General features: G+C 45.3%; 1 protein-coding gene across 1 annotated transcript in view; it reads right to left on the minus strand.

The window, feature by feature from the left end:
* Positions 1 to 12,175, minus strand: part of plce1 (phospholipase C, epsilon 1) — a 381,748-nt gene that overhangs the window by 32,356 nt on the left and 337,217 nt on the right. Inside the window, exons 22-25 of the mRNA XM_043712462.1 lie at positions 11,138 to 11,255; positions 9,157 to 9,270; positions 3,767 to 4,063; positions 216 to 376 (exon numbers count right to left, since the gene is read on the minus strand). Coding sequence (XP_043568397.1) covers positions 216 to 376; positions 3,767 to 4,063; positions 9,157 to 9,270; positions 11,138 to 11,255 — 690 coding nt within the window. The remainder of the gene's footprint in view (positions 1 to 215; positions 377 to 3,766; positions 4,064 to 9,156; positions 9,271 to 11,137; positions 11,256 to 12,175) is intronic.

Below are 12,175 nucleotides of genomic sequence, written 5' to 3' on the forward strand. Positions count from 1 at the left end.
GGAGAATCGACGTTTTGGGCATAAGCCCTTCTTCAGGAATAAAGGGCTTCCTTTGATGCTGCCTGACCTGCTGCACTTTTCCAGCAACACATTTTTCAGCTCTGATCTCCAGCATCTGCAGTCCTCACTTTCTCCTAGTTGATTTTATACCAAGTAAATAGGTCTACTCTTGCCTCGATAGCTGAAAGCAACAACAGACAACTTTCTGCACTTACAGTTAGAGAATATAAGGATGGACTCATGTTCTCTATTCGTTCCAGTGGAGAGAACTGATTGTGCATTCGACAGTTTTTGTCCCATAAGACTGGTGACTTTAAGACATAGCCACATCCGCCATTGGCTTCAAACATGGCTGCATTCAGATGTATTGGGAGATCTAAGGAAAATAAGAGACAATGTCGTAATCTCAAAGATTTTCATAGTATTTTGTGGCTGAACCACTTTAGATGAGATGACCTGATGGTATTATCACTGGAATTAATTCAGAGCTCCAGGTAATATTCTGGGAACCCCAGGTTCGAATCCCGCTATGGTGAATGCTGGAATACGAAATCAATAAAAATTTAGAATTTTTATAATTAATTCATGGGCTGTGGTTGGAGTATCTGTTAGTGTCCAGTGTCAATGACATTGACTTTGGTCTGGAGTCACATGTAGACTAGATGTAAGGATGGCAGTTTCCTTCCCTAAAGGACATCTTAAGAACCAGATGGGTTTTTCCAACAATCGACGACAGACTTATGATTATCGTTAGACTCTCATTTCCAGATGATTATTGAATTTAAACTCCACCATCTGCCATATGTGATTAAAACTAGGTCCTCAATACATTACCAGGGTCTCTGGATTAATAGTCTCGCAATAATACCACTAGGTCATTGCCTATCCATGAGTTAAGAATCTAATGATGAACATTATCAAGTATTGCAAAAAAAAACATTTCGGAGTAAAATGTCCTTTAGGGGAGGATATTCTAGCCTTGCCTGGTCTGGCCTACATGGGACTCCAGACCCACAGCAATGTGGTTGATTTTTAATTGTCCTCTGGGCAATTGGGAAAGGGCAATAAATGTTGGCTTGTCCTCCCTTTTTTTAAAAAAACATGGGGTGGTCCATCGCTTTCAAAGCATTGCCCCAGAAAAATCTAAAGTTTCCTTTCATTTGTACAATTGGTGGATTTGTTGGATTAAATCCGTTTTTATTTAATGTTCAATGATCAAATGAAACCTATCAGGGTAATGCACTCAAATTAGGAGGAAGTGAGTTCAATAATATTTATGTTCATTTCAATCAATCAATCATTTAGAAACTGATTACTGAGGAAACAAGAACAACTCCAAGATCCTAGTCAATAAAACCAGTCTATAATTATTTTGTGATACAACTTGCATTACTCACCACATTTTATCTTTGTTGATTAGCTCACAAATGGAGCTAATGCTTTGACCATGAAGTGGTGGTTTTCAGCAAAACTTTCCATCAGACGTTGCCCTTGAAAAAAGCTTCCTTCACCTCATATTTCAACTCCAAAAGCACAGAATTGCTTGTCTATTGTAAACTTATGGAAAGTGTGACTTAAAGAGCCACTCAGCCTGATTGTGGCTGCAATTTCACTGGTAATTACTTCAAAGTGGATTGTTACATTTATTGCAGATATTGCCAGTGATTGCAAAGCTTCAGTGACCTTTATCTAACTAAACTGCAACAAAGTCTGCATTAACCGAGCATTAAGGGTCAAAAAGGAGAAGAGACGGTTAACTACAGAATCAGTACACTGCTGAAGACAAAGATTGGAAGCGCTGAATTCTCAGTCCAGTGCCGAATGTGCTTATCATCTACACAGAGCAGAGAGATTTTGCTACTCCCCCTACAAGTAGGATGCAAGATGTATGACACACAAATTGCTGGAAAAGCTCAGCAAGTCTGGCAGCAGCTGTGGAGAGAAATCAGAGTTAAATGAAGCTTGTCTGAATGGTGAGCTGCCCGGAGAGTCAAATCTGGAGATGTTATTCCAGCAACAAATGGGAGGAATATGTTCCAGAGTCTCCAAACAATGACCTCTGGATGCTTTCTGGTCATCCTGGAGATATGCTACGCCTCATGGGCAAACGTCTTTGATATCGACTAGACTTAAAGAAAGGCTTTGGAACGAATATTGAGAACGCAATGTGAGCCACTCCATTGGAAGTAAAATGGGACGACAGAATCTGCAAAGTCAGAACCAGAGCGACAGCAAATAGAGTCTGTAAAGTACTACAGGATTACTCCTTCAATAAATATAGAGAGTGGAGGCCAGCTGCACATTTATCACCTTATTTCCATGTCATTTTAAATACTAAAATCTGAATACCCTTCAGTTTCAACTTCAGCCGAATACACCATGTGACATCCTTGTGAATCTAACCACAAGCTCTGGGCAGGGAGAGGTAGGTAGTGTGCGTAGATTTGAGCCCAGTGCGGCCTCCCTGTATGACTGGCAGGGCAATCAGCACAATTGTTGCTCGAGACTTGTGGCATCACTCAATGCAATTTTTTCAGAAGCAACATCACTGAGAGAAAAAAAAGGAAGAGTGACCATGAGGAAGAAACAGCCTGTAATTTGTTAACAGAAAGCAATCAGAGATAGTGAGCAGCCGAGTGGCTGGGCAGTATGTGCGCTAACAGCATGACATAGCAGCAACAAGGGCTGTCCTCATAGAAAGGGGCGTCGAGCTCTTTACACTGACTGACCAAACAAAGTCTCATCCAATGTTAACTCAGCCAACCTTGGGAGGATTAAAGTAGTACACATGCTTGAAACAGATTCCAGTCAGATTACAAAGAAGTTACATTGTTACTGGGGTCTGTCTGATTGGTTCTGGTGATCCGGCCCCACTTTGTGCTCCAGAACTGCCGCAACCATCCTCCTCCCAGGCCTCTTGCAGTACTGGCAGTGACCACTGGTGGTGCTGGAGAGCTGTTGGCCTCCAATTGCATGGTAGCAAGGTTGAAAATTCATCCGGCCGGACCCAGTAACCCTGATGGCAGCCATCAGACTGTCTGAATGGGGGCTAATTCTGTCAGGACTCCTGGAAGTGTCCATGACCACCTACCAACTGGAAGGTCCAGTAAATTCTGCCCAGTTTGTGTACAGAGAATGAACTAGTTACACTAAGTGACCTGCATCATACTCTGAGCTACATATATTTTGTCTAATGTGGAAGAAGGCAGCTGATGAACCAAACCAAACAAACCCTTGCCAAACCAAACAAAGTCTCATCCAATGTTAACTCAGCCAACCTTGGGAGGATTAAAGTAGTACACATGCTTGAAACAGATTCCAGTCAGATTACAAAGAAGTTACATTGTTATATTCCCAGGTCCCACCACAGTGCCTGCAGATACAGAGCAGTGTACACAACAGAGAAAAACACACTTCCAACCCATTTAAGGGGATGAGTGATATCATTAAATCAAAGCCAAAGTTCTGTGGTCGACCTGCATTTGTAACAAGTACTCAACCAACCTCTCCCTGCACAGAGCTTGTGGTTTGATTCACAAGGGTATCACATACAACAGCCTCTGGCTTACTCAACTGATGCTGAAATTGAAGGGAATTCAGATGTTCAAATTTAGAATGACCTGTAAATAAAATGATAAATGGCAGTTTTCCTTTGAACTAATGATCTCAAATTATGTTTGGTCTTTACTCTTGCAGATGCAGCTCATGGAAGCTCCAGCGAGCAAACCATGTTTATGAATGAGGGTTCGCAAATCTAGCCACTCACCATCTGTCTGATAATTGAGAGCAACCAACTGTATCCCGTGGAGCCAGAACATGAGAGGCGATGGATTGGAGGAGTCAATCCGAGTAGCAGCAGGGTATGTTCTGAGCAGCTGGCAGACCGTATGTTGGATTAATTCCTGGGAGTAACGTCGGCAAAGCCGCTTGGCAGTGTTCTCATTCACCGATGAGATGTGATAACACTTGGGTGTCCTGATGATAGCACTGAGGGAGGTGGTTGGATTAAACGGAGGAGAAGATGGCTCTTCGCAGTTCTTTCTCAGACCTTCAAAAGAAGTGGCTGCATAACAAAGAAAAAAAAATCATTTGATCATTCAAGGAAGCCAAAGGCTTCACACTTTCCCAAATACGATAAGCAAGATCCTGCATCCAATCCGAACAGGATGGTGATTTAAAGTCAGGTTTTCCTTCTGCAATTCAAGTTTACACTTGTTATTTTAATTTAACAATACATGATCCCTTCAATAAACACACTTCTTGATGAGTTGCATCAAGTTTTTATTTTGGAGGGTTTTTCCCTGTGAGGTTCAATGAGATTACTGCACCAAACCAAACTCACCACATTAATTGTCTACCCTGCCCCTATGCCTTGTCTCACATCTAGTTTCCACCCAATCTTATTATCCGCCATTCCTGGGACAACTCATCACTCAGTGGATATTTGCTGAAAGATTAGCATCCCTTGCACCTGTGCCATCTTTGAAAGACCTAGATAAGTGTCGACAATCTGCCCTTGCCCCTCACTAGCAGCAGAATGGCACAGCAGCCACAAACCCATGCTCCCCTTGGCACTGAGCCAACATGGCTGACACTGCCTTGTGCATGCAACCACGCTCTCTCGCTCGTGTTTTACCACCGCATCACACTTTGCCACTCCGTAGTTCCATCCTGTTTCAACACCCTCTGAGTGCTATCCTGTCCCCAGTGCACGCTGGAGACCCGCAACTTATCATTGTCCAGTAAATGCCCACTGAATACCCACAGCTTGTCACTGTCTAATAGGTGTCAAGCAATCAGACAATTCCAAATATGAGCTTTTATTCATAGAACAATGAAAGAGAAGCGATAGAGACTATCATATGCAAACTAGATTTAGGGATCATGACCAATGACTACTTTACAGGCTATGATGGTTTGCTGCACCCAACTCCCATCTACTGGAACCAGGGGTCAGTCAGGTCCTACCTGCCTTGCAGCATCCAATGTAGTGGAGTCTGTCATGGACAACTCCAACTTCCCCCACTCCAACATCCATACTCTGCTCCCTGGATACCTGCTCCCTTCTCTCCAATTTGTAAATATCCAGCACACCATCCCATTGCCTACTCCAAGGGTGCAGAGCACAGTATGCCAGGATGATGCCACATATACTCCCTTACCCCAGTAACCCACTAGGTAAGGCCCTGGACTCTCAAACACACTGGGTACACACGAGTGCTCCAGGATGTAGGAATGGTGACACCCCTCCAGGAAGTGGGAACAGAATCACAGATCACCTGATCATGGATGGAATGGAACCTCTTCCTGGTGATGAATGCCATAGTGTTGTGATACTGTGTTGGTCTTGTCAGTGCCTCGTGGGTACAGTCGCTGGCATCCTGTACCTGGGAGACAGCTACGTTCCTGAATCCTCCTGCCCACGCTGCAGCACTGACCCCATCCTCGGGAAATGAAATGAGCCGGTGTGATCTTGCCCGGATGGTATCGGTCATTGCCCTGACGTATTTGTGGGGGCACGACTGAGAGATCCCACACAGGTCACCCACCCCCTCCCCGGAAGGAGCCCATCGGACAGAAATTCACCCTCACAGCTGCCGGGTCCGCTCCAGTTCATCACAGTGTCCCAGGCCACACACAGACTGCATTGGCACAGCGCCTTACTCATCCCTAGGAAACAGAGTTGGTGCTGGGAAACCTCTGGTCTCCTGTATATCCCACCCATCCTGAGGGGCCCTGCAGCTGGACCTCTCCCTGAGCTGGCTACTCCACATCCTCTGGGGGGCCCTGCTACTCCTGATCCTACCTTCACCTCCTCAGGAAGGCAGCGACAGTGATCAACATCCCACCAGCAGCTGGATACATCCGTCTCAGTGGAAATGACTGACGGTGGGAACACACTGAGCGAAGGAGGTTCTCTGGTCTCAGACTGGTCCTTAGCGTCAGCCCCTCCAGATGAGGCTGCACATTCTCCTCCAAACAGTGAGACATACAGCCCTCCAATTTCCAGGGCCGTGTCTCCATCGGTCATCCAGCTCCAGCCTCAGCGTGTGCACCAACTTGGAGAAAGGGTCACACCAGCCGAGTGACCAACACCAAAGAGAGTCTGGCTGGTGTTCTCCTCCACCCCCAACATCCCATCCCAGACCCACACAAACTCTGAAACCTCTCTCTACCTTCAGTACAGGGCATGGATAAACATACACGAGAGACAATGGAGTGATGATGTGTGCCTCCTAGAGCACCCCAGGTAGCTGGGTGAATAATGGTTCCCCTTTGGCCAGCACAGGCCTTTGGTAATGTCATTGCTGCTGAGTCTGCAGCATGGGGATGCCCAGGCTCAATTTTCAGGCACTAATGGCCCTTTGCAAATTGCCTTTGACCAGCATCTGACTCGAGGCACCCTCACTCTACAACATATAGCATACAGCTGATGAAATGATTGCAAATTAATTGTAGGTGGGCTTTGCAAATGGTTACTTCATGTAATTGTTGCTACAACATCCTATCATCCAGAAAATGCGGATCCTGGGCTTTTGTCACTCGCCCCATCTCCTGTTCCAGCCATTTTCTGGAAGCACTTCACCTCTAGAGAAGGGACAGTGATGGCTGGGGATGAAGCTCCCCATTGCTAGCAGTGGGCTACACCTAGCCACCCAAAGTCTCCATCTTGCCCATGACCTTGATCGACCCTGACAGCCTATTTGAACTCCATTTGGAGATTCCAGCACATCAAATCGCATCTCCAGCTTTCTGTCCCGAACCCTGGCATTCCAATGTAATGATGCCCATCCTGCATACCCTTGTGGAGGTGACGGTGGGAATCACGGTCAACAATGCCCACACCCCCTTCCCCCCCACCTGTCACACCCCCCAATACTATACCACACATAAACCATTCATTTTTGAGTGTCCCTCCATCACTGTCCCTATTCCCACTTCTACAGATGCCTGTTTTCTCCCCCAGCCTTGACTCCCCCACCTCTTCTAACAATGAATCCCCCCACTATGAGCTCCCCAAGAATCCTCCTGAAAGATCACTGGACCCCAAGGACTGTATTTGACTAACCGCAGCAAGCAGCCCCTAGACACGAGCAAGAAGACCCCTGCCCACTGAGCTTTCAGCTCCCTGCCTGATGATATACAATACTGCAGGACTGCTACAGCTGGCCCTACATAACTGCCCCCTCCCCGGTCTGTATTGGGCCAGATCTCCTCAACATGAGAGCTCGAAGCAGCCAACTCTTCAAAAAACCTGCGGACTGTGTGCCGATAATAGCCCAGTCTGACTGCAACAGGATCCTCTGACCAACAACGCCTGCCCCCTTGACTGGACTGAGAACTAGCCCACTTCAGTTTCTAACATGGCCATTTGGTTGAAGACACATGCAGTGCCTTTGCCCCACAGGCAGTGGTCACAGTCTGTAGGTGTTAAACTGGCTTCTCGGTATGCCACCCAACAAGAGAATCCTTCTCCCGCACACCATCACCACCACAACCTTAGATAGTTCCTCACTGACAAGTGGCCTGTATGTGTGGTTTTGCAACAGAGCACCTCAAAGCAGCAGAAATTATACCTTTCATTCTGCCAACACGCTGACAGGGATGGCACAGCAGCATAAGGCATGGATGCTGTTGCGTTTACAGGTGGGCACTAAGTGAGCGAGCATTAAGAAGGCAAGTGAGCAGCCCTGAGATGCAGCCTGGTCCAATCCGGGAGCTGGGTGCCAGCCCTTTCTAACTAGCAGCCTTTCAATGCTAGTTACTGATGCACTCTTCAGTACACATATATTTCCTAAGCAGCCTGCAAGTGTATCAGAGGGGTGCATGATGCTTGCAAGAGTTTAGAAGATGCTAGGTCCCATCGACTGTAGATGGTGCGCTGGTGCCTATGGATCACGGCCCGAGTTGTAGTTTGTTTGTGGGCAACACGAGGAGTAAGAGGTGAGCTGAATTTGTCCGGCACTTGCTCTGACTTCCGTCTTCTCAACATCTACCTTGTTTGGCAGTTTGGTCATGCTGGAGGCTGAACATTATTGAGGAGTGTTGTGCGCCATCAACAAGATATTTAGCAAGTTTTAATCTTCATCAATTGGCAACTTGTTTGCTGCTGAGTGGGAATCTCACCATGACAAATGTGAAACACATACAAGATGGTGCAAGTTGCTCCTGACATTGAAACTGACCATTCCAAATTCTCATACATCTTGCCATGCCCATGTCACTCAGGCCCCTCTAAGATTCTATGCTTAGCTACCTGTATAAAACCCATTGCTGATGTTCAACCCTATTGGTTTGGAAAAGAAACCATTACATTCTCTACTGAGCTCATCTCGTACATTTGCTGACAATTTGGCAAAATCAGAGTTTCAATATTTTCTGCCTGATCAAAGGGAATGTAGTTTTCAATTGTTCAGCATCTAACATTGTGTGTTAATTAATTATTCTCTGATCTGCAGGATATAAGTTAGGCCTGAATGTGCTTATTGAGAAAGAAGCAGTGAAACAAACCTTACAAAAATGCAAGTGTAGACCTTTTAAAAGCATTGTGAAGCAAACTGTTCAGACATAGAAACTGATGTGTCACTTCCTCATATCTCTGAGGCACAAAGCCTTAGAATAGACAGGACTCCTATTGTTTCATCTTCCTCTACAAGCAAAAGGAAAATAGGCAACCTGTTCAGTTTACTGCAAAATTGATATGTCCCTTTTAAACTCCTCCTCTTGATTTCAAACTCTGTGGTGTAAAGCTGCTAAGTCTATATTTCTGTGGCAAAGCAGGTCAGTAAAGGTGCCTGACAAAGCAGCACTGAAGATCACACAGGAATGAAGAGTCTCAGTTACTGAAACTCTCAACCTTCCTGAAACAGCGATTAGTTACTGCTTAGATGCTTGGGAATAATGATGTTTATTATCAGAGGGCATCATTTGTCAACCAGCACCCGAGCTGCTGTTACTGCACGTCAACAGCCAAATCCTTTAGGTTTTAATGGGAATTTCCTGCGAGCCTCAGAGAATTCTGGATTTGTAGTAACGATTTTATAAAATGACAATTCATACACATATGCACTTTAAATGGAATCAGATTGTTGTGAATCAATTATTTTGTGACTAGATCCAAGTTTGTTGTGGGAAACACTGACCTAACCCACTTACCTCTTCCAGATGCCTTAATTGATGTCATTGACTCCCCAGGGCTCATTCTATTTGACTTCCTGTTGGGTTTCACTTTGCCTCTGCTTGATCCTGCTGCATTTAAGGTCGAAAGGCCTGTTCCCATTTTAAAAAAAAACAAAGGGTCATCATTGAAGGGTTCACATTTTTCCAACAGTTAAGTTTTTGATGATATTTTAAGCTCCTTGCAGCTTTGCCCTGTAGCTGAATGGAAATGTTGCTTTTTGCCAGGATTCTTTATGTGACTGTATTTTATCAGTGACTGGCACAGGAAAATGAATGAAGGCAGCAGAATCCATTCATGTTCATCCTAGTGTAGGTGCAGCCTTCCATTTTATTTCTCCATCTTGGTGACTTGGCCATATTGATAATGTTCATCAGATGTGACTGACATAAACAGTGACACTAAAGTCCCAGCAATATGCTGTTAAAGATGGTTAGGTTTTATGGAGGAAAGCACTTACTCAAATTGACAGCAGTCTAAAGGTTTTTCATACAGATCTCAGGCAGGTATGACTGGTGCCTATCACCCTCATCCTCACCACCTGTCGTATTCCCAGCGCCCCTCCCCCAAATTCCCTCCCCTCTACCTTTTATCTCATCCCGCTTGGCACACCAGCCTCATTCCTGAAGAAGGGCTTATGCCCGAAACGTCAATTCTCCTGCTCCTCGGATGCTGCCTGGCCTGCTGTGTTTTTCCAGCACCACATTTTTCAACTCTGGTAATAATGGTAACTAATTAGTGACAGGATAACTACATCCTGACAATGAGGCCACTCAGCTCCTGATTCAATAAGACCACAGCTGATCAGACTGTAAGCTCAAAATCACGTTCCCACCTATCCCCCAAAGCCTTTCACCACCTTGCTCAGCAAGAATCTATTCACCTCTGACCTGACTGATTCCAATTCAATAGCATTTTTAGGGGGGAGTTCCAAAAACTCTCTCAGAAAGAAAAAAATATCACCCCATTTCTAGGCGACCCCTTTTTTTTAAAAAAAAAAGATTGACCCCTAATTCGAGACCCTATCTTCTAAATTCCTGCCCCTGTATTATAAAAATAAAGGTCCTGACAGTCACTGCTGTCAAACTGTAAGTACATAAAGTGAGTGAGACGCTAGGGTGCTGGCAGGGCAGGGTGCCAGATCAATACAGTGGCTGGCAGGGAAGGCAATAGGAGGCTAGGGTAATTAGGGTGCCAGCTGGAAAAAGGTACAAGTTACCAGATTGGTAGGGGTAAGATGCCAAGTAAATGAGATGCCAGTTGGAGTGGAGGTAGGGTAACAACTGGAGAGGGGGTACAGTGCCAGCTGGATAGGATGTAAGGGGGCAAGGGTGCCACGTGTCTGGTTCAGTATCTTACACAGTACCCCTGAGGAGTTCAAAATGTCCACAAAGTCAATGCACCAGGAGCTCAGAACGATCTGTGTGCACCCAGAGTCCAGATAGGCCTGTGTTCGGAGACCTGATGACATGCGGGTGTTCTTGAGAACTGAGAGATCGGGATATAATAACAAGGAAGAATATGATTGTCTCTTACTGCAAGTACAGCTTGGGAATGATATTTATCAAACATTTCAGTTTATTTCTTTTAAATTCATAAGGATCTAATGAAGACGACGATTTTGCTCAGAAATTATTAACAATCAACTCTATTTTGGGCCAACTGGGGATATGTTCTGCTCTAACACATTTACAGCCCAGGAACAGGCCCTTCGGCCTTCCAAGGGGCCGAATGTGTTCCAATGTGCTCAGCTTCCTACACGTTGCCAGCTTCCATACTCCTGCTGTTTCAGACACTGAACAACAGACCTTCCTGATCAGAATTCAAGAGACTCACACTCTTATATTCACTTCTTGTTCATTCCGTGCACATAAAGGCGACGTTAGTCAATAAAACCATCATTGGCGAGTGTTACATGACAGACAAAGATATACAAAGGATTCGCTTACTGACAGGTACCTGTGAACTTGATGGCCTGGCAGTAGATGATCAAGTCTGAGAGTTCGGGTGCTATCTGTCTGCTCTCCTTTTTGTTTTGGGGCAGGTAGAACTCTTCACCCAACTCCATGTCATAAACCTGAGAATTAAGTAAACAGCAATTAAACTATGGCCCACCGAGCACCACCTCACGCATGGAAGCAATGTTTCCTTTCAATATTTGGACATATTAGTTCCCCCAATAAGTAACTAGAAGACTTGCATTTATGTAGCCCCTTTCATAACTCCCAAGTAACCCAAGATGCTTTACAGCCCATTAAGTACATTTGAAGTACAGTGACTTCAGCAACAGCTAACCTGTGCTTAGTGAGAACAGCAATAAAATAACCAGATCACATTTTTTTATAAAATAGGACGTTAGTCGAGAGTTAAATATTGGTCAGGACAATGGGGAAGCATCAAACAATACCATAAGTTGTAAGTCTACCTGTGAGAGTTGACCAACCATGGTTTTAAATTTCATTGATCATTCAAAGATATAAGGGTAGATGTCAATGGCAGTATCCTGTACATCGACTGAAAAACTAAAGGCAATTCTGCAGCAGCTGTTGGCAGGGTGGGGTGGGACAGTGGGGTGTGCTGGGGAGGTTTAATCCCAGTCAGCAACTGGAATTATTCAGGTAGGGGACAGGCTGAGCAGTGCCCTCACGCTGCTGCTCATTCCAAAGCTGGCAGCTTGCTCTGACCAGCCTCACAATTAGCCTCTGGGCAGGAAGGTGGGTCCCACCTAAATTGCAGGGAGGCAGCAAAGGGCAGGATTTCCCTCTCGCCCAACCACAGGGCCACTCTACAGGTGTGAAGCCAGCTCTGGGATGGAGGGCCTCTGACAGTTCAGCTCTCCTTCAGTGCCACAGTGCATGCCAATCTCAATTACACGCACAAGTCTCTGGAATGGAAGGTTCAGTGTGAGGGTACTTACCAACTGACATCAAATGCATTCATGCAACATCCCTCTATATGCTGTTTGTCCATTTAAAACAAATGGTTGAGTTTACAAAA

This window comes from Chiloscyllium plagiosum, chromosome 22 (assembly GCF_004010195.1).
Source record: "Chiloscyllium plagiosum isolate BGI_BamShark_2017 chromosome 22, ASM401019v2, whole genome shotgun sequence".
Taxonomy (NCBI): domain Eukaryota; kingdom Metazoa; phylum Chordata; class Chondrichthyes; order Orectolobiformes; family Hemiscylliidae; genus Chiloscyllium; species Chiloscyllium plagiosum.